A 22,671-nucleotide genomic window follows, 5' to 3' on the forward strand; every position below is an offset into this window, starting at 1 on the left:
GTCTTCAAATTGGCTTGTTTAAAATTAATCCATCAGGGCCGGCCTTGTGGCATAGTGGTTAAGTGCGTGCGCTCTGCTGCTGGCAGCCCAGGTTCTGATCCAGGGCGCCCACCAATGCACCGCTTGTCGGGCCATGCTGTGACAGCGTCCCATATAAAGTAGAGGAAGATGAGCACGGATCTTAGCCCAGGGCCAGTCTTCCTCAGCAAAAAGAGGAGGATTGGTGTGGATGTTAGCTCAGGGCTGATCTTCCTCACAAAATAAATAAATAAATGAATATAATAAAATGAATTTATCAAACTTTTCCTTAGTGCTTTCTGATGTCAGGAAATGCCAGCGGCATTTCAAGATTTTTAAATTTCCCGTGACTCATCCCGTCCCGTGGACTTTTGTGCTACATTTTCCCTGCCCTGTCTGTTCTTTTTGTTAAGAATCCTTTATACATCTCCACCCCCACTTTTTTTTTTTTTTTTTTGCTGAGGCTTTCAATTTGCTGTATCTTGAACTGGCAGAAGAAGAAGGGGTTGAACTCCCAACCTTTGAAACCTCTTAATACTTGCTGAGTGATCAAGGGGCAAAGTGGAAAAGACTGCTGATTGATCTTTACCCCATTTGAAAAAGACTTTGCTACATAATAGTTCAACCATCCCCATTGTAAGTAATTATTTATTTTATTTAAAATCTAAAATCTTTGGGAACATTTTCCAAAAAGTGAGACCAAATTTCTGTACTTAGTGGTCAGCTTGGGGAACTTTATTTTATAGACTCACTTTAAAATCAAGTACATTTGCATAATGTATTTAATCGACATTCAAAATAATTTTATTTTAGATTTATAGTGTTGTCTGCTATATTGCTTCTTGCTGTTTTTTCAAAGTATTTTACAATTATAAATAGACATCATTGCCCTCGCCTGTGAGGCAGCAGTTTCTGGGTGAAATTCTTCAGGGACTCGACACAATATCAATATGGTAATAAGCTAGTCATCTCTTAACATCAACAATCTGTTTCACGATCAGAGAGGTACTGATAACTCCCCATCCCCTCGTTGGTCTGCCTTTCAAATAATTTATAAATAAAAAAAATATTAGAGGTTGTATAAGTCTCCCTTCCGTCAGATTTTGTGTCATTCTTTCCTGAAACCAGGATGGGAGTCATTTTTTTCCTGTCTCAGCTAACACTAAATAAGAGCTGTGAACCGGGAGGCTACCACCTCTTCCTGGTGATTTCGTTACCACTCTACTCTTCACAGCTCACAATTATACTAAATGAACCTCTTTTCCATTACGCTTCTTTCCATTCCCCTCCCCCACCCGTGGATTCCCTACTTTCACAAACTTGACGATGATGTCCCCATAACCTTCTCTCCTGTATCCTCAAATGATCCAGACATAAATATTTTAATACATTTGCCAGTGTATTTCTGATAGCATTAAAGTGTCTGCACAACCAGTCCTTTATTTATAAAGCTCACAAATGCTGTATGACCATTATAAAGCTCATAAACGCTATACTAGCTAAATGAACTCTCCTGGAACAGTTAACATGGATGGATTTTACTTCCACTTCTCACAAGGTGAAGGATGGGGAAAGAGAGACCATTACAAAGAGAAATATTTTAATCCATCTTCTCGGTGATCTTTAGGGGCTGTGTGCTAATGTTTAAACTGAAGAGGAGCGAGGAGACGGTCTGAGCGAGGATGGAGAGGAACCGAGGAGGTGGGGGCGGAGCTAGCTCAGCGCATAAAACCCCTTGCTAAAAGGGAAGCACGTTCGTGTGTGCCAGAGCCACTCTCCTGTAACCACGAGAGATGGGGCAGCCTGTGCCGTGAGGACGGAGATCGGAAGAAGAAAACCAAGGACAAGAAGACAAGCGAGACAGAAGGGGACATCTGGAGAAAGCGGAAGGCAGGAGACGGGGAGGGAAAAAGAAACCCACAGCAGGTGGAAACAAGATCTAGAGCAAACCGGTCGGGTCCACAATCGTTTTCCTGGAAGAGAATTACCGGAGGATTACTCTTTTTTCCCTTCAGTTAATGAAAACTACTTTTATCCTCATCATAAAAGAAAAGGCTAAGGGGAGGTAAAAACAATCTCTGTTTTCTTAGGGGGAGAGCTGAGGGAAATTCAGACTGTCTCTTTGAAGCGTCTGAAATAAGCCATTGCCTGGTACACATTGCAGAACCATCCTGGTTTCTGAAGATCTACATCCCTTTCACGAGAATTCCAGCCAGAGGAGCTGGTACAGTTCTATTTTTATATTTAAATATCTATGTCTTTTCCCCCCCTTTTAATAACACTTTCCTTGCTTGTAAGCACGAATGACAAGAAAGTGTCAATACGGAGTAGGAGTATTTTCAGTTTACTCTTTTATCCGCCTGGGTCTTTTTTAAGAGGGTAGGAGTGGTCCTTATTTCGGAAAAGGACGTTTCAATTTGAAAGGCTCTCTCTCTAAATATATTTACACCCACACGCATTCAGAAGGAGAGATACCTTTCGGAGGTTGAAATCCCACTGAGAAAGATGGAAAAAGGAGCCAGGCACCGAAACAACACTGAAAAGAACCACCCGGGTGGGAGCCAGTCGGACGCCAGCCCCGAGACTGGTTCCGGAGGGGGCGGAGTAGCCCTGAAGAAACAGATTGGATTGGTCAGTGCTTGTGGTATCATTGTAGGTGAGTCCAATTCCTTTTCCCACCGACCACTCCTCCCCGTCTGGTGGTCCTCTTGTGGAACCTTAACCCCTCTAAAGCACTATCCTACTCCCTTAGAAAAGGACTGTCATCTACCTTTGCTGTAACCTACCCCTACTGGTCAAGTTTGAGAGGTATGGGAAGCGGTGTATGTCATTACATCTCTTCCCCCAAACCAGGCTGAGCAGTTCTGTCCAGCGTTCATAGAATGGAGCAAACAGGGGAACTTTGCTCCCAATGGAACATTGCCTGGGAGCTTGTTGAAAACATAGGTCTCTGGGCTCCACACTTGAAGGTTCTGATTCAGTAGGCTTAAGGTGGGGCTTGGAAACCTGAATTTTTAACAAGCTTTTATGCAGCCGTCTCAGCAGGTTGTGGACTGGCTTTTGAGATATATTTAGTAGCTATTTTGTTGTTTTATGTTATATGAAACTATGCACCTAGGGGATGTGTAATAATAAAAATAGCTACAAAGGCAGTAATAATGCCTTGCCTTTCTATAGTTTTTCCACCTTACTCAGCCCTATCACTTTGTGAAGTAGATGTGACAGGGCTGTTATTCCCATTTTACAGATGAGGAAATAAATTATAGAAGAAAAGAAGAAACAGATTGGGCCTTTCTGTAAATGTATAGTTTGCAGTTTCTCTAGTTGCCTAGTGGAGTCCACCTGTCTCTTAACACGCACAGAAGTCCCTGTGAGGTTCTTGAAGGGATATGGGAGTACCTAGCATGTGAAGTCAAGGAAGAACTGACCAGTAAAATGTGTCCCAGCTGGGAGTTGGGTGTCCCACTTGAAGCTGGGTAGCGTGGGTGTCCCTGAGAGTGCCAGTGTGGGCCACTCCAACCCCCTAACTATGCTCTACCGGGCAGGAGGTCCCAAATATGGCTCCATCTCTAGACAACACATCCTCCTCTTTCCAGACAGGCCCTGGAGATGGATGGGCAATGGCTCATTAGTGTCCTCACTTCCAAGAGTGAGTTTCTTCTGCTGTCTTTGGTGGAGGGCTCTACTTTCTTCCCAGGGAAAGGGGTGCAGTGCGGTCAGGCCAGATATGTTTCTGTGTTGTCTCTCCAGAGTTCCTTTTGAAGGCTTATTGTGTCCTGGTGCCCATGAACCAGTTTGTCTGGGTGACCCCAGGGTTCATGCAGTAGCACAGAGACATTTTGGCACCTGAGCAATAGTGACACTGGAGAACATCCTTGAAATCAAGTAAAATCAGTGCAGATAATCCTCTTCACCTCTACACCCAGACCTCAGTGATCATGTTATCTCCACTCTGTTTTCAAAATGGAATCCCACTTTATCTAATTGTCTGACCTGGGAAGTTTTCCAGGCATCTACAGTTGTAAGAAAGGCAATGTTATTTTAAAAAATTACAGCCATGATCTGAATCTCTCATTACCTTTTCTTTGCCTCTCCTTTATTTCAATTGCTCTAAAAAATGAGATCAGCAAAGTACTCAATATGTACAGCACATGCCAATTTAAGGTCTATAAATAGCCCAGAGCTGGTTACCTCTTTCACCAGTTTGACTGATAGGATTAAGCATTTCCCTCCCTTCGGAAAGGTTCTGATTCATACACAGATGTGCACACCCACGTGCACACAAGCACAATCAGACATCCTTTGTGCCTCAGCCTTGCTCACTCACTCCCACATACAGGCAGGTATTCAAGGGTAGAGGATATTTTCCTATATACTGAGGTTGTTTTTGTCTCTTTCTTTAACATTTTTCTAAGACTATGAAGAAGTAAAAGTGTTCAGTCATAACAAGTACAATTTCAGTTGGGTGAATGTTACCACTGATTTGTCCACAGCCCCATGGATGGCACTTCGATGTGAGAATAGTCCCAATACTCCCATTGGCATTACAGTAATAAGAATAATACCTCTGGTGTTCTATGGTGAAAAGAGATCCCAAATACGTGATTTCAGAGAAATCGGGATATTTTTCTAAAGTGTGAGAATCCTTGTAGACTTAATAGGCACAATTCTGTTTAACCTAGGATGAGATGCACATTTCCCCTTTAGGATGATATGGGGGCAAAATCCTTTCCACTTCCCCTCTTGCATGACCGTTGAGTTGCAAATGTGCTGAGCAGCTGCCCTAGAGGGCTTTCCAAGTGGATGATAGTGATTTGAGTTTTTTCAAGACCAAATGCAAAAATAGGAATGGCATTTTCCATGTGGAAATCAGCAATCTAGTGTTCAACGTCAACACTGTGGAAGAAGGAGAATTAGACAGCAAAAAGAGAAAGGAAATTTCCTAAGTGAATCAGGTGACACGGTGTGGGAAAGTAGCAATTTGCCCCGAATCTATCTCATACCCAGTTGACTTAGAGAGATAAGTTAAACTATGTTTCACACAAGCTCAAAAAATTTCATTCACCAACATCATTGATGATCTAAAGGAAGAATAACAGAATGGCAGGTGTTACATGAATATAAATTGAACTAATAGAAGACTCATGCCCTAGAGTTACTTATAATCTGATTGGGGAGATGAGATTCATATGCATTATATAGAGAACATTGAAAATTAGTAATATGGTTGAGTTGTGTGAGAGCTGAAGGAGGGTGGAGTTAGGTGAATAGTGGAAAGCTCAAAGAGAGAGAAGTTCTCACCCAGAACTAGATTAAGAAGCATCTTGAAGGATGTGGAGAAAGATGGAGTAGAGAAGATGATTCTGGGAGATTTTGTAGGTAAAAGGACAACAACTAAACGGTTACTATTTCCTTGAGCAAAAAAGTGTGTCTTATACGTCTCTGAATCTTTAGTCCTTAGCAGAGCGCCTGACATGGAATAATTACTTAAATGATGCTTGAATTTAATTGACTTCTGGACAAAAATCTGAAGACAGTAGTAGTAAGTGTTTATCTGAAGGGCTGTTGGGAACCTGGCTTGAAAATCTTTAAACTAGGAATAATTTCATCAGTCTGGACAATTAGGTTGGCCTGTTTTAATTTTTTAATATCACCTTTGCCTTAATGTCACCAGGCTATTGCTCTCCATGTACTTGGCTAAGGAAACCTGTTAGCGACAGAGGAACTTAGATTTCTCCGTGAATGTGGAGTCCCCCAAAAATCTCAAGAGAGTGTGAAGGAGCAGCAAAATTCATTTATTAATGATACCAAAGCTACTGTTAATAGCTATCATTATTAAACACACATTCTACGCCAGACACTCATCTGATTACCTCACATACATTATCTTATTTATCTCCCACAATAACCCCTTGTGGTAGACACTTGTCAGCCCTGCCCCCAGATAGGGAAATAGAGGCTCAGAGGGATAAGCAACGTATTGAAAGTCACACAGCTGAAAAGTACTGAAGCCAAGATTCGAACCTAGAGCTTGTCTGAATCCCGAATCAAGCTTTTAAGCATTATTCTCTACTACATCTATTTTAATGTCCTAAGAGGGGTGTTTTCCTTTAGACCCTGGGCAGAGGTCCTATTCGTTTTTAAAGATGAAGCTGTTAGTGTTGTGTTCCTGGCGAGGGTGCATCCCAGTGTAAAGGGGAGCTGAGCAATCAGCTGGGAGTGGAAGAAGGTGACATTCCTGGTACAATTGCAGGAAGACTTTGGGGGAGCCTGGGGTGCATCGCTCAGCTGCTGAGGATCTGGCCAGCACAGACCACACTCCCGTTAATCCTCTCATGTGCACACCTTTCCTCTATGGAGCAGCTTTGTTCCCAGCTGTGGTAGAGGCACCTACAGAGTTCCCGGCTGTTTAGGTCAATTTATATCAGTTATGTGTTTAGGTGTATACCCAGAATCTAGGTCTGAAGGGACCAGGCTGGCTGCGGAGCCTAAAGAAAAATATTCATAATATGTCAGACCTTTTTGTTTTTAGCACAGTGTATGTTTCCGGGGAAACTTACTGCAGAGCAATACTGGATGCAGATCTAGCTACTAGACTACTCTCTCCCAACTAACAAGATGTTTAAAAAATAGCATTTATTGAGCTCTTACTAAATGCCAGTTCCTGTGCCATAAACTCTTTAAATATATTGCCTTATTTAATCCTGACCATAATCTTATGGAAGTAGGTATTATAACTATCTCTATTTTAAACATGGCGAAATCAAGTTCTAGAGCTGGTAGGTAATTTGCCCAGGGTCACATGACTGACTACTGAGAAGGTCTGACTCCATAGCCAAAGCTCTTAGCCATTCCCCATTTCTAATTGGTAACCAAGAGAGGAGGGAGGGAGGCTGGTGTGTATTGTGTGGTGGCCATGGGGGACCATAACCCTGAGATTAAAGTCTGGAAAGACCATGTATGTCTGATACTGAAAAACTTGGGGAAAAACTTTTTTTAAGTCTATTTGTCAACAAAGAAGTGTGGCTATAGGTGTAACCATAATGAAATGGCACTGGGCTGATGTGGAAAAATTTCAGGTCCAAAAGATTTTCAGACCCATGTGTCTTACACCACTTTAGAAGATTTTACATTTTAGTCTCTGATATGATGTATTAGCTTCTAATTCCCAAAAGGTCTACTGGCTATTAACCGGAGGGATGGAGTCTGAAAACTGCTTTTTGAGTTTGTACTTCAATTTGTTTTATTTTAAACATGGAGGGATTAGGATTTGGTCATTCAGGATGAAAACATGTTTAAAATTCTCATTGTTCTCAAAGAAAACTCTGAGACAGAAGCCAACTAGGAGGCTTGTCAAAACAAACACATCTTGGTGAATAGAGAAAGGCTGTACCCAGCAGTGTAATAATAATAATTCGTAGCTTCCATTTATCGACCACTATGCACCAAATACATGGTACCTGATCAGTGCTTTATGAATATGCTCATCTAATCCCATGAAATAAGTACTGTTATAAAAAAGGAAGGGTTCGAATGAATAAAGAACTGGGCAACGGCAGAGCCAGGATTCCCACTAGGTCATTGAACTCTGAAACCCCTGGGCTTAACCAAAGTGCGCTACAGCATGGAGCTCAGGGCGGCTGGGATCGGGGATACTGTTGCATGCTTCCTGCCTCCAGGAACCAGGGAGATCAAGGAGCAATCTGGTTGAGCCTGCTCCTGGCAGGGCTACAATATATTTTCTCAAAGAGCAGAGTTATGCAGAAAGAGTGACTAGCAGGAGATGCTTAGGGTTGGAGAAAGAAAATAGGAACCCAGTGGGTAAGAAATTGTGTCCAAGAAACAGAACCAAACAGCCCATTTTATTTAGAAAAACAACAACAAAAACACCCTGTACCCAGATCAGATGACCTTCTCAGAGAGGCCGGCACTGTATACATAACTTTTCTGAGTTAAGTTGGCTTAGTGAAGTGGCATGGAGGTATGGGGCATACTGGTTGGGGCTTCACAAGTTGCCTGGCTACCAAGGTTTCCTGCTTTCCTCTAAGCGTTAATCCAGCAGCCTGGACACCTACAAAGAAATGCCTCAGGAATTTCTGTGGTTGCTCTTGTTGCTTTGTTGTTGTTATCGTTTAGGGTGGGGAGGAGGTATCAAAAAAGTAGGCATGAGGGGCCGGCCCGTGGTGTAGTAGTTAAGTTCGTGCACTCTGCTTTGGCGGCCCAGGGTTTGCGGGTTCGGATCCTGGGCGTAGACCTACGCACTGCTCATCAAGCCACACTGTGGTGGCATCCCACGTACAAAATAGAGGAAGATTCACACAGATGTTAGCTCAGGGACAATCTTCCTCAAGCAAAAGGAGGAATATTGGCAACAGATGTCAGCTCAGGGCCAATCTTCCTCACTAAAAAGAAAAGAAAAGAAAAGAAAAGAAAAAAGTAGGCACAAGCAAATAATATATTCTGAACTACCGAAAACAACAACTATTCAGGAACCCAGGGGGCTAGGAACCATTCCCTTCCAATTTTTAACTCCTGGCTAAGCATACAAAGCAAGAAGGACATTCCTTGTTCCCCTCCCAGAATGTGCCTACTGAGGAGCCCCTCCACCCCAGTCCCTTCTCCCTGGAGATCTGGAAATGGCAAACTGCAGGCTGCTCCCTGGGACAGGGGTGGGTGCTGCTGGTCATAGGATTCGGGATCGGTCCGTATTTTAACATTCAAAAACACTCACTGAGCACATTAATACTAGGCCCTGTGCTGAGCACTGATAAATTTTATTTCTAAGAAACAAAATTATCCCTCGAGTCTATTTTAAGCTGTTTTATTCATAGAATGAATGAAGTTGGAGCTGGAAAGCTTTATCGATCACATCTCATCCCTCATCCTTTGTCACAGTCACAAGTCCTCCCACTGGTTTGCTCCCTGCTTTAAACATCCTCAGCATTAGCAGTGACGTCACTTCTGGGGAGAGAGTTTCACAATATGCCTGAGGATGTTCTGGCCAAACTCACACTGGGCTGCCTGCTGTGAAGGCGAATCACCCAGAGAGAGTACCGTGGCTGCAGAATTATTAGTGCACTTTTCTCATCTACATATGGATTTTCAAGATGGCTGTTTGTACATCTATGAAATACATAAATGCTTTAGCTGCTTCTTTAGGGAACAATTCTGCATAGGGTGACATAGGCAGGTCAGGTTGCCCTAGGAATAAGGAGGCATTTGTTAAGTGGCCCTGATGCTGGAAGCAGAGAGGGTATAATGAATTTTTCCATGATTTGCATCAGCATGTTGTAGAAAGGGAGCATCAGCGATGATCTAGTAGAAGGGGAGGGCCTTTGGAGATAGTCTTGGGTTTGCAAACTGCTTCCCTATTTACAAACTTTGTAACCTGGAACAAGTTAATTATCAGTCTACTTACCTGTAAAATGGAAGTTTCTTGTGGAGTATTAAAATAAAGCCAGTAGCCTATGGTATATATTCAATAAATATTAGTTTCTTTCTCTCCTTGAGCTCATCCTCCACCACCCCCATTTCCCGTCCCATCCCCAACCTAAACACACACACTCACTAATTATGTTCAGAAGTTTAGATTGGACTGATGGGGTAATGAAAAGAACTGGCCAATTCAACCCAAGTCTAACCTGCTTATTGACCAGCCAATGCTTTTCCTCTTCTCTCTTTTGATTTGAGTCTATTACTCATCAGTGTCTGTCTCCTGCTTCCCCTCTTCCAGGAAGCTCTTTCTGAACAGCCCGGGCCAGTGACCTTTTCCATCCCTAATATCTTGTCATATTTTGCAGTAGCACTCAGGCAACCTCTACTCTACTGCTGTTGTCAGCTCTGTGTCCACACACGTCTTCACTTCTCCCCACAGTTCCTTAAAGGCAGGGGCTGAGTCTTACTTGTTTTCACATCCCCTCATATTCGGCCTGGTAAGTGCTTTGAAAGTGTTTGTTGAATAATAGAAGTCAGTCAAAAACAAATCATCCATTGGAAACATGTTCCCCAACAACGTGAATATATTTAACAGTACTGAACTGTACACTTAAAAACGGTTAAGATGAGGGGTCAGTCTGGTGGTGTGGTGGTTAAGTTTGCATGCTCTGCTTTGGTGGCCCTGGGGTTCACGGGCTCGGATCCCAGGCACAGACCTACACACCACTCATCATGCCATGCTGTGGCAGCATCCCACATACAAAACAGAGGAAGATTGGCAACAGATGTTAGCTCGGCGACAGTCTTCCTCAAGCAAAAAGAGGATGATTGGCCACAGATGTTAGCTCGGGGCCAATCTTCCTCACCAAAAAAAGAAAGAAAGACAGAAAAATGCTTAAGATGGTAAATTTAATGTTATGTGTTTTTTACCACAAAAAAAATTTTATTAGCTTAAAAATGAATTTTTGTGCTTGACTTAAAAAACACACACTCAAATCATCTAAATTCAAATCTGAAAGGGACTTGAGGGACTAAACAGATGATGGCATTGAGGCTTGAAGGTGGAGCAGGGTTCTCAACCTTGGTGCTATTAGATTTTGGATCAGATTCTTCCTTGTTGTGGGGGGGCTGTCCCATGCATTATAGGATTTTTAGCAGCATCCCTGGCCTCTATTCACTAGATGTTTGGGTACAATGCCCCCTCCCCCAGTTGTGACAACCAAAAGTGTCTCCAGACATTGCCAACTGTTCCCTAGGGGTGGAGGAATGATGCAAAATTGCTCCTGGAAGAGAACCACTGAGGGTAGACAAAGCCTCTCACTGCCAATGCCTGGTTCCCCAACCAGACAGGGAGACACTGGAGGCGGGATGAGAATCCTTAATGGGAATATTTGAGGGCTCAGCATTCTTAGCCCCTCAGGCCAACATGCCTGTCTTTCAGTGGCTGGTGGGTGGTGGTTGGCGCCATCTATTTCGTAATAAGTCCATGTGTGAGCAAGTGCTTCCTGATTATGTTTTAAAGCAAGCATGTACAGAGTGGGTGCTTAATAAATACTTTTTGAGATGCAATTACCTGCTGGCCACCCACCTGAGGCATCTAAAAATTATACCTAGACAAGCAGACAAATGACTCAGAGAATGCCTATGGTCCTGGCTCTGCTGTGCTATTTCGGAGCCAAGCTTCCAAAGCAAGCCCATTGGATTCTTCTGGAAATGGTCTCTATCCCTACTGCTATAAATCCTAGCAATTCCTTACATTTGCTAGGATTTCACAGATTATAAAGTTCTCCCACACATATGTGATCTCCTTTGATCCCCACAACAACCCTGTGAGGTAGGCAGGCAGGAACAATTATTCTCATCCAGCAGATGAAGAAAGGGACTCTCAGAAAAATTCAGGTCACCCGGCTTGTGAGTGGCAAAGCAAGGACTCAATGGCTCCTCCAACTTTAAGTCTAGTGCCTTTTCACTTTTCAGTAAGGAATCCAAAACAGCAGAGTCCTACATCACCTTCTACGTCTCTTCTGTGGGAGATGGCAACTCCACAGGGCATGTGTCAGAGTCTTGACCTGCTGTCACCCTGAGGTAGCTATTTGTACAGTCCTGACAGGAAAGTGTATTCAGTAGTCCCCTTTTATCCACGGTTTTGCTTTCCACAGTTTTAGTTACCCGTGGTCAACCTTGGTCTGAAAATATTAAATGGAAAATTCCAGAAATAAACAATTCGTAAATTTTAAATTGCATGCCATTCTGAGTAGTGTGATGAAATCTTGCGCCACCCTGCTCCATCCTGCTGGGGACGTGAATCATCTCTTTGTCCAGCATTGTATATGCTACCCGCCCGTTAGTCACTTAGTAGCCCACTTGGTCATCAGATTGACTGTCGTCATATCTCAGTGCTTGTGTTCAAGTAACCCTTATTTTATCTAGTAATGCCCCCAATGAGAAAGAGCAGTGATGCTGGCAACTTGGATATGTCAAAGAGAAGCTGTCAAGTGCTTCCTTTAAGTGAAAAGGTAAAAGTTCTCAACTTAAGGAAAGAAAAAAAATCGCATGCTGAGGTTGCTAAGATCTACAGGAAGAATGAATCTTCTATCCATGAAATTGTGAAAGAGGAAAAAGAAATTTGTGCTAGTTTTGCTGTCTCACCTCAAATATGTATGTATAGGAAAAAACATAGTGTATATAGGGTTCAGTATGTTCCTCGGTTTCAAGCATCCACTGGGGGTCTTGGAATGTATCCCCTGCGTATAAAGGGAGACTACTGTACAGGATGAGAGGCATGGTGAGCTTCCAGGCCTGCCGTGAGGACAAAAGCCCGGCCTCAGCATACCAGACCCTGCTTGCATGCTGTTCCCCCAGTCCTGGAAATCCTGAGATCCTCCCAGCCACTTGACGGAAGAAGCACAAAGAAGGTTCACCTCAGCTTTCTCTGGACATCATGGAAATGGACAGAACCTCCAAGTTCCAGGAGGAGCTCTGGCTAGATTTCAAGGCTAGCATGAGTTAGTAAGGAAGGCCAAAGCCCTTTGGATCTAAGGGTCTGTTGGCCATTAGAAGTCTGTAATTCCAGGCCCAGGAAATTCTTTGATGGCTACAGCATTCTAGTGTGGACAGGCCTAGATGTGAGTATGGCCTTAATAGGAGTCACATGGGTATGGGCCCACAGGGGAAGTCAGTGGTTGTTCGTGGCAAACGTGGATTTTCTCAGTTCCGGCAATTTTTCTAGTGAAGACTTGCCCACTGATACAACTTAGCCCCTTTTTAATAAAGTGATTTGCCTGGCTTTTCTTTGATAGAACAAACCAAGCTGGGCCTCATTGTCCAGGCATCTTAGGACTCATTTTTCACTAAAGAAGATCTATGTGATAAGATAATTACATTATTAGTTGGGGTGAATGAAAGAGGATTGGAACTCTGACCTCCAGTACCTTGGCTTTGCCAGATGCGTGGGAATCTCATTCTTGAATAGCTTTAGAGACAATGAGTCTAAGAGTAAAACAGCGGAGAAAAACAATCCTCATAGTCGTCAACTTTCTTCCAACCTCTCATGAAAAAAGATAGAAAAGGCTTCTCCCAGTTCTTCTTCAAGGCCACTCCAGAAAAGCCTCATTTGGACAGTGTCCATGTTTAAAAGCCCTGCAGTTAAAGTGTGTGTTGTGCAATTTCTACAGGAGAGGCAGTGTGGAGTAGTGGAGGAAACCCTGGGCCGGGAGTCCGAGGACTTGGACTCTCGTCCAGGCCTAGCTCCCTGTGCAGTATGTGACTTTGATCATCTCCTCACCTCTCTGAACTTCAGTCTCTGCCAAGGTAAATCGGATTGATAATACCTGCCCTGTGCACTTAAGAAAGTAGTTATGAGAATCAAGGTAATGAACATGACGTTTTGTAAATCAGCACTGAAGGTGGTACTGCAAAAGAAGGCAGGAATCTGACCTGTGCTCCAATTCTTTAATAAGCACCTTCTGTGAACCATTCTCATTGCCTATAAAGTGGAGCATGTAAAACTATTTTCAGGGAAAAGCTTGAGGCTATGACAGAAGATTTAGGCTCTAATTCAGTTACTACTAACCTACACTGTGATTTAGGCGAATAACTACCTCTCTGGGTCTCAGATTCTTCATCCATAAAATAAGGACAATAATACCTCCCTCACTTTCCCCATTTGGGAAATAAGAATAATATTTGCCTTACTTTCTTCCCCTATAAGTTGGAGATGGTAATAACAAACAGCAGTCTATTCTCCTCAGCAGTGAAATAAGTGGGTTGCTTTACTCATTTGCCTACAATACACACTTGACATACTTCACAGGATTTGGAGGTTCCAAAGAAACAGGTATATTAAATTGCTCTGTGGAGCTAAGTTCTAGACTGATGTCAGACATGGTTCATTCGGGAAACATTTATGGAATGTCTACTATGTGACACTTTATAGGCGAGGGGAAGCAATACAGTTCCTGCTCTCATGGAGCTTACTTGTATTGGGGGAGATAAATATTCATCGAATAATCGCACTCAAGACTGTAGCTAGTAGGCATTACTTTTGAGTAAATGTTCTTTCAGCTCCAGAACATAGCTGTGCCACGGGTGGCATTCCCCCCCCTGCAGAAGCTCCAGAGGCCACTAAGGTGGAGGAAATGTTATCCGATTCTGGTTTTCTAGGTAGCGGCTTCCTAGAATCAGGGAGAGGCATTCCTCTCCATCCTGTTCCCTGGCGCGCAGGTTTGGCTAACATAATTCAATTTTTTTTAAGCTTTTATCTTTGTCATTTTAATTGGGTCAAAATTAAGACTGTTGGCAGGGGAGAACCCAATTTTTATAAAATGAGGACTCTTGTCCCAGTGCCAACCTATCACAACCCTCACCATCACTGGGCAGCTCCATGGATGGACGTGGTGTCCAAGAATAAGTGCAGGCAGGAAGTGGTCAGACCACACAAAGGGCTGCTCTACCTGGACCGAGGTAGAGCTATCTGCTCTACCAGTCCCACCTCTACCTGGAACGAGAGAGGGAGCACACACTCTGGAAATGTCAAAGCCGGAGAACAAGAGTGTTTACTGGTCCCCATCGCAATATTTGTTTTCCAAAAACTCTTAGTGAAACATTGACATTCTTCGTTCCTGAGAAGATGGGATCTTTCCAATAATATCCACTCCCACTTTCCCTTTGGAAACAGCCATTCCTGGATCTGAGAAACGCCCAGCTGTGTCCCCGCCACACAACTTAAAGACCAAAGTCAAACCTTGTTTTTCTCCTGTATTGATTGTTTTTCTAACCCCTTGAGCTAGCTTTATAATCCTACTGGTATGCTCTCTTCTTGGCTGCCTTTGAAATGCCCTACAGATCACCCTCCTGATAAATTCCTGCTAGGCAAGGAATTTGCTATCATCTTTCAGCACTCTTAACAACCTTGTCTGCAGTTCTCAGCTCCCAGCATTCGGTGTCTTTCAGGAGACAGCAGCATGTTTAGGTTGGCAGGTGAAGGGTCACTTGACAGGGTGACGTGTCCTGAGTCCTGGGATACTAACCACCAGAAGGCCTTTTAGTCTCCACTAACCCAACAGTCATGCAAAGCACATATGGGGACCAGTTGAGGAGAGAAGAGGGCTGAAACATGTCCTCACCCTATCATAGGACTTTCTTTTTTTTTTTTTTATAATTTTTTTATTTATTTATTTTTCCCCCAAAGCCCCAGTAGATAGTTGTATGTCATAGTTTCACATCCTTCTAGTTGCTGTATGTAGGGCGCGGCCTCAGCATGGCCGGAGAAGTGGTGCGTCGGTACACACCCGGGATCCAAACCCGGGCCGCCAGCATCGGAGTGCGAGCACTTAACGGATAAGCCACGGGGCCGGCCCTATCATAGGACTTTCAATCAACATCCAAGGAAAGGAAAAGCCTTTAAGAACTGGTGGCACCCAGACCTCATTTTTCTCTCTCTCTTTGCCTAATGTTCAGATCACAAATTTGAACATGAGGGGTTGTTTCTTCTTTTGGTTTTATTTCTATATGCAACCCTATTCTGTTGGGATAGACTCTTAGCGCCAGGAGAAGGAGAGCATGTTTGAGACAGAAATGTGCCTCCTTCCCATCTGAATCCAGCTGTGGCCCCTGCCCTCTGACTCCGCATTTCAGTCTCATGGCTTATTGCTGCTTTTATGCCCATCTGGACCCCTTCCCTCTCCCGTTCATTACTCATCTCACACTGTAATCTTTTACTTTGAAAAGGGGCGGCATATTCTGCATCCCAGAAGAATAGAATATTATTGTTTTTAGAACATACATAAATGTTCTCTTCTCTTTCCCTTTGACTGAAATAACAGGATGTGAGGCCTGGGGTTAAAAACTGAATTTTGGTTTAGAAGTGAAAGTTTCAGGATGGACTGAAGTTGAGTTATGGCTGAGCTCTGAAAGTCAGTTTTTGAAAGTTGAACATAAAATCCTATATTCTGCATCTCGTTCAACCCAGAACTGGTTCCAAACCACTAAAGAAAGATGGTGGGAATTTGAGATGTCCTCAGAGCGCTGTCAAATCCAACCAGCCTCATGATAACTCCAGCTGTGCATTTCTCCCTGGATTCATTTAGTCTCTGCTTCTTCCCTCCGGCCTTTAGTGGTGCAGCTGGGTGGGGCTCGAAGAGAGAGCTTTCGAATACCTGTCCAATGCACCCTGATCTCCACCTTGAATCACAAGAAGTGGACAAAGGGAAGCTTGGGAAAGAGCATGTCGGGTGCTGCCCCCACACTCCTACTCCTCCCTTGCCCGACAGACACAACCCAACAGCCAACCCTTCAGTCCTTGCTGCCAGCCTCACTCTCAGGGTAAAACCAGCCTGTTGCACACAGAAGCGGAAGTGGATTAGTAGAAAGAGTGCCGGATTAAGCACCAGGAGACTGACTTCTAGATCCAATTTTACCCATCAGTAGCTGTGGAATTTGGAGAAAGCCACTTAACCCCTCTGTATCTTAGGCTCTTAGTTTGTAAGACAGAGAGAGACACCTGCCCTTCCTCTTCTGCCTGAATTCCACAAGGTTGTTGTGAGGGTCACATGAAATGATGGAGGGGAGCGACCTTTGGAAGACTGTAGTGCGGAGGCTTTGTCTGTATTGCACTCCTACAAACCACTTCCAGACTCCTAGGACTGTTTTTATAGGGTTATTTCATGTTTCTCACCAAGGGTGGAGCTGTCGTGTCTGAGGTAGAGGCCAGCCTCCCGGAGCGCTGTCCACACTCATGGGTCTTGAAAACCCCCAGTCATGGGGAGTGATCACAGTCTGTCCAAAAGGTATTGCTCTTCAGCTCATTTTTGAAGTGCTCTAATTGGCAGCTGGTCACTGAGAACAGCCTGTTTTTCCAGACCTGTTGTTTCCAGCCAGTCGTAAGAACTTTGTCACCTTGAGTGGACCATGTACAGCCCGGGCAGAGGGTCCTGAGGTTCAAGACCTGTGTCACCACTTACTACTACATGGACTTGGGCAATGCAGTTGGTATCTCTGACACTCAGTTTCCTCCTCTGTAAAATGGGAGAAATGAGATCTGACTCCACAGGGTCGTCCTGAGGATTACAGGGATCATGTAAGGTGCCTGACCAAGTCCCTGGGCAGTACCTGCCCCTTATCTGCTCCTCTTTTCCCTACTTGTAAGGAGAATTAGTGCTAGACACGCCTGCCTGAAAGTGATGTACCCATCCTGAAGGCATCTTAGAATCAAATCAGGCATTAGACTACCCCTGCCAATGCCGGTCCGGCCAGCTGTGCTGACTCCACTGTCTCCCCCTGTCCCCTTGGTGCCTCGTGCAGGAAACATCATCGGCTCTGGAATCTTCGTCTCGCCAAAGGGCGTGCTGGAGAATGCCGGCTCTGTGGGCCTCGCTCTCATCGTCTGGATCGTGACGGGTCTCATCACAGCTGTGGGAGCCTTGTGCTATGCTGAGCTCGGGGTCACCATCCCCAAATCTGGAGGTGACTACTCCTACGTCAAGGACATCTTTGGAGGACTGGCTGGGTAAGAGGTTCTGTGGAGGCCTGAGTGGTCTAGGCAGCCGAGACCGGGGTTTTCCAGTGTGCCGAGGAGAGCTAGAGAATGGGATTCCTCTTCTGCCTCCGTGTGTGGTTGCTAGGGTAGCCTTGTGCCCCTTGATGCTCCTGAGAGTGGCAGAAGAACCTGGTTGTAGTTTTGATCTCTTTGTTGATCTTAGTGGGCAAGAGTCTATGAGTGAGAGCAGATAGAACTATATGACAACCCCCATGGAAGGCACATCCCAAAACAAAGCCCTTTTATCTTGACAAATGAGGTGATCACCTCACACACAGGGTCCCCTCTTCTCACAGTACCAAGGATAATGGCCTCTAGAGCCAGACTGTACTTCCTCAGCTTCTGCAGCCCTGCTACTGAAGAGTTCAGCCCTCCCCAAGGGGCCCAAGGGTGTGTGGGACACTTCCCCCTCAAACCTTACTCTGTGCCTCCCCTGGCAGTTGCCTAAGTGGCCACACCCTTAGCATGTCCTGGCAGTCAAAATTCCAGGATTGCAAATTTTATTTTCCACCACTGGATGCTGGGAGCCAGAGTGGTAGAGAAGAGGTGATGAAAGGAGAGGGGTGAGAGAAAGAATGCCAAGACGTGTGTTAGTACTAGTTGAAACTAAGCTCTGCATCGTTCAACAATTTTATTGTCATTGCAGAGGGCTGGGTGTCTCGTTTGAGGGGAGGGAGGGCTGGGCGTCTCATTTGAGGGGAGGGAGGGCTGGGCTCCTCAGCATCCCTGAAAACAAAAAGGAAATGCACCCCTTTAGCCCACCTGCCTCTCCTAACGCGGCCCAGAAACTTGCCCAGGCTTTCCCTGATGACTTTGGCATCCCTGCCATGCCTGTTGGCGGGGACAGGGTCTCCACTGCAGTCTTGGGTCAAGTCCCGTCCTCATCCCCCTTCAGGTTCCTGAGGCTATGGATTGCTGTGCTGGTGATCTACCCCACCAACCAGGCAGTCATCGCCCTCACCTTCTCCAACTACGTGCTCCAGCCGCTCTTCCCCACCTGCCTCCCCCCAGACTCTGGCCTTCGGCTCCTGGCTGCCATCTGCTTATGTAAGTGCCATCTGGGCCCTGCTCTCAGGACGGCTTCTTTCAGCCTTCCTGGTGGCCTACATGTCTCTGGTTCTCTTTCCTTTCCCTCTTTCTTTCCTTCCTTCCTTTATTTTTTTTTTTTCCCCTCATTACTTTTCTTTCAATTTCTTACATCTGTGTTTTGGATGAATGGATTCTGCATACAATTATCTGGTGTTAAAAAAAGAAGACACTTAAGTAGCTGCTCAGAGGCACAGTCATTTTCACTGGCAGGGTTCTTTACACTACACAAAGCACCTTCACCTCTATTTTCTGATCTGAGCCTCATGACAAATCCCTGAGTAAGCTGGGCCAGTATTATCATTTTCCTAGAGCAAATAAGGAAACAGAGACAGGCAAGTGACTTACCCAAGATGGCAGGCCCTGAGTGGAGCCCCGGTCTCCAGATTCCTTCTCTTTCCAGCACACACACCCCACCGAAGTCTCCTTGCTGCACGTAGGAAGATTTTTCTGGCCTCACCCACCTCTACCTCAACCTGCCAGCTTATATCTTAAAAGTCTTTGAGAGGAGAGTGTAAAAGTGCGAATAGGAAGAAAATAAATGCATTGTCCGTGGTCCCTACCCTTGATAAGTTTTCTGTCTAACTGGGGAGAAGAGCCATATAAACAGAATCTGTGGTTAGGATTCAGTTGCAGTAAAAATTCGGAGAAGGGGAAATAATCTCTGTGAGCAGGAATAGGTTTGAGAGGCTTTACAGAGAAGTTCTGCACCCGTGTTTCTAGAAGTCTCCACACTTAGCCTCTGATATCAGGGATCTCAAACGGATTGGGGTATTTTATATCTTTTAACCAAAAACTAATTTCTGAAGTAAATATTTGGATTTTTTCAGAGACTCTACTTCTAGAGTTAGCTTGGTCCCTGCCTTCCCACACCTTCCAACACACAGACACTTAGCTGAGGGTAGTGACCAACCCGGCCACACCCTTTCCCAGGTCTTCACGCTGCTTTCCTTCAGTCATGCTAGGGGGATGGGGAGGGGGATGGAGAGGGGGTGCCCATCCCAAAGCCTTTCACAGGGCAGCCAGCTGGGATCCAAGGAGTGGTCTCCTTGGCAAGTGTGCCCTCTTTGGCAGCGGTGTCAGTTCTGGGATAGACCCCCACCATCCAGGCAAGTGGTACTGTGGGGCCAGGACACTTGTTTGAGGAGTATTCTTTTTGCTTGGTCAGACCTGCTCGTGGCCTAGAGGCAAAGGAATGTGGGCTCCAGAGCCAGGTTGCCTGAGGCTGCACCGCTTTCTTATTGTGGCAAGTGCTTGTCAAAGTCTGCCTCTCCCCACCACCGACTGTGAGTTGGGGGTTGTGATTCTCCCTGCCTGCGCAGGAGGTCATGCTTGCAAAGATTCTTAGCACAGCGTCAGGTGCCTCGTGGCCTGGTCGTATTGGGTGGTCACGGAGGGTGGTCACTGAGGGTAGTCACGTGGTCCTTGCTTGCTAGCTGGATCCAGAGCTGGGGGAGGTGTGGGGAAGGGGAAGGAGGTGTGGGAATGCAGGAAAAGTTGCTGTTTCTGCCATCAGACAGCTGATGGGGGTGGGAAGAGGGACCACATAAGTGCTGGCCCTGCTATTTCAGCGTCTCGTGCACACAGACACGGCTTCCTTTTTCCTGCTGATGCTGCTAAAGTGTCTCAGACAGAGGCCATCCTTACCCTCCAGCTAGAAATCGAGAACCCTGAGGCTGTTCAGTTTGTCCCCTAGGAGAGAGACCAGGCCACGGGGTGGAGTTCCTTGGGCAGCTAGACCCCACACCTTCCTTTGCATTCCCCAGACTCACCAAGGGTATGTGACCCCTTGCACAAAGACCCTCTGGAGTAGTGTAGCCCCTAGATATCCCCTCAAGCCAGAATCTCCCAGGAGATAAGGATCACTCCTACCGGTAGCCCAGCTCCAGAAAGACAGGTTGTACACAGTTCCCTCCGCAGGGCCACCCTCATCTGGACACTGCTAGCACCAAGCCAAGGAGGGATTTAGAAACTCTGATAACAAAAATGACAAGATCCTCCCCTCTCCCAATTCCTGCCATCAAAGGTTCAATAAAACTTATCTGGCCTGTCCTCTGCCTCCTAGGAAGAACTGCAAGGAAATTATCTCTAGCTTAACAGCATTCAATCTTGTCCTCCAGAGACAGGAATGTTTCAATGTCCTTGAGATATGTGTTCAAGTACTTTTCTACCTTTGTAAGCAGAAAAATCTTGTTAAATCCAAACATTCCTCTTTATTTCCCTTGGGGGAAATGGAAAACAGCTCCTCACCCACCCTGTAGGCCACCCCTGTCCTCCCAGATGTGAGGGCCATGTGGAGCCCCCAACTCCCATCCCGTGGGGGTGCACGGTGGACGGAGCCACACACTTACCCTTCCTCACCACACACTCCCAGCTGCTTTGAGTCTTTGTGCAAAGGTTTTGTTTTCTGGTTTGTTGAATGTTTTTTTCTTTTTTGTGGGGGACTCACTTTCACAGGTCCCCCAAATCGTCTCTCAAAGTGTCTAGTAAAATAGGAACCAAGCTGTCAGAAAGACTTGGGGGATGCTATCTTTCATTAAATGCTGATATCTTTTATTCCATCACCCCTCCCACTATCATCCAGCCGCACCCCATCCTCTTAGCAGGTGCCAGGTGAGCCAGCTGTGTAAAATAGGCCCACCGTTCTTTGGCAGTGGAGCCGAGCGTGGCCCAGTCCAGCCATATTCTTGAGGGAAGCAGCAGAGAGCTTGGGGATGGTCTGAATGTATTTATATAAGAAGCTCTGCCTTCTGCTGTGTCATTTTGGCATACTGGTGACAGGGCTGGCTCGACCCACTGTGGAAGGAGAGTTTTTGAGGGAGAGGCCACCCTCTGTGAAGAGGTCGCTGGTGTGTAATGGAGTGCGTGGGATGAGGGAGCTGGAGGACGCGGTACGGAGCGCAGCGGGGAGAGCTGGCATGGCAAAGCCCCTGGCTGGGGTTTGCTGCGGGAGGAAGGAGATTGAGGTTAAGTCTGGTTGGTGGTGGGGCCGATTTGGAATAGATTGGATGAGAAATGATGGTGCGAAGAGCCAGATGGGGGTGGTGAGGCAGAGAGAGCCTGCTGTAACTGGCTTTCCTGCCTGGAGCCTGGAGGGGTGAGGAGAGGGAGGGAGGGCAGACACTGCAGATCTGGATCACGCTTATGCAACTGCAGCTGCCACTCTGAGTTATTCTATGATTTAGGTCAAAGCTGATTAGTCACTGCTGAGTCAGCAGAATACTCTAGCCACCAGGCAGCAAAAAAAGAAACTATTTTACATTTTAATTAAATGAAAGCCTTTCTCCCTTCTCCAGAGCAAGCATATTAGTGGGAAGAGGGAGTTAGGAAGGGGAACAGGAGATGTTAACACTTGGTTGGGTGCCGCCTTTTGTGATTTACTTGAGTATTTCTCTTTTCTTTCTTCTTCTTCTTTTTTTTTTTTTTTTTAGTTATTTCATAAGTAAATGACTATATTCTCTAGGTAAAAGATTCAAGTAATCTGTAAAGAGAGTCAACTGTGAATGCTTCCCCTTATCCTCACCCCTCTCCCCTGCCCAGTAGCCGTGGCAACAGTGGATGGGTGTCCCGACAGTTCTAAATACAATGCATCTATCGATGTACGTGTCTGGGCATATAGAGACACACATTGATGGGTTATTTCTGCGGCTTGCTCTTTTATCATTTAGCTGCATCTTGTAGCTATTACCTGACTTTCTAGTTATAAACAAAGTGGTCGCCGTGACACAGAAGTGTCAGGTGTTCTGGGGTCGCCCAGTTGTGCTTCTTGCTGCCTAACTCTGGGTTTTCCTTTGGGATCTGTTTTTCCCCCTCTCTTGGGGACTGGGCCACCTTTCACTCAGGCAGCTCCTGGCCGCCTTCCTCTCTACGTCCAGCATCTGAAGTAGAATCTTTCCTTCTCATTGAAGTCCCCCTCTTCTCCCTGAATGCCTTGTACTAAAGAAGCTCCTTCTCCTTTCTTGCCCTGAGAAAGGAATACCCTGCATGCATTTCTCAAGTAAAAAATGCTTCTTATCTTGTTTTCTATCTTTCTACTAAGATTCCTAAGAAGCTAGTTTTCCAGGGCTTCAGATTTCTCCCACTTCTTCCTTGAGTGA

General features: G+C 45.4%; 1 protein-coding gene across 3 annotated transcripts in view; it reads left to right on the forward strand.

Annotated features, from left to right (window-relative positions):
- The first annotated feature begins 1,732 nt into the window (after positions 1-1,732).
- Positions 1,733-22,671, forward strand: part of SLC7A8 (solute carrier family 7 member 8) — a 49,013-nt gene continuing 28,074 nt past the window's right edge. Inside the window, exons 1-4 of one of the 3 annotated variants that reach the window (XM_087423605.1) lie at positions 1,734-2,242; positions 2,482-2,674; positions 17,254-17,458; positions 18,384-18,535. In XM_087423605.1, coding sequence (XP_087279731.1) covers positions 2,524-2,674; positions 17,254-17,458; positions 18,384-18,535 — 508 coding nt within the window. In that variant the 5' untranslated portion in view covers positions 1,734-2,242; positions 2,482-2,523. Of the gene's footprint in view, positions 2,675-17,253; positions 17,459-18,383; positions 18,536-22,671 lie in introns of all 3 variants that reach the window. The other 2 variants (XM_087423608.1, XM_087423612.1) reach the window with 2 other exon arrangements.

This window comes from Ceratotherium simum, chromosome 3 (assembly GCF_057802395.1).
Source record: "Ceratotherium simum simum isolate JZ-2026a chromosome 3, ASM5780239v1, whole genome shotgun sequence".
Taxonomy (NCBI): Eukaryota; Metazoa; Chordata; class Mammalia; order Perissodactyla; family Rhinocerotidae; genus Ceratotherium; species Ceratotherium simum.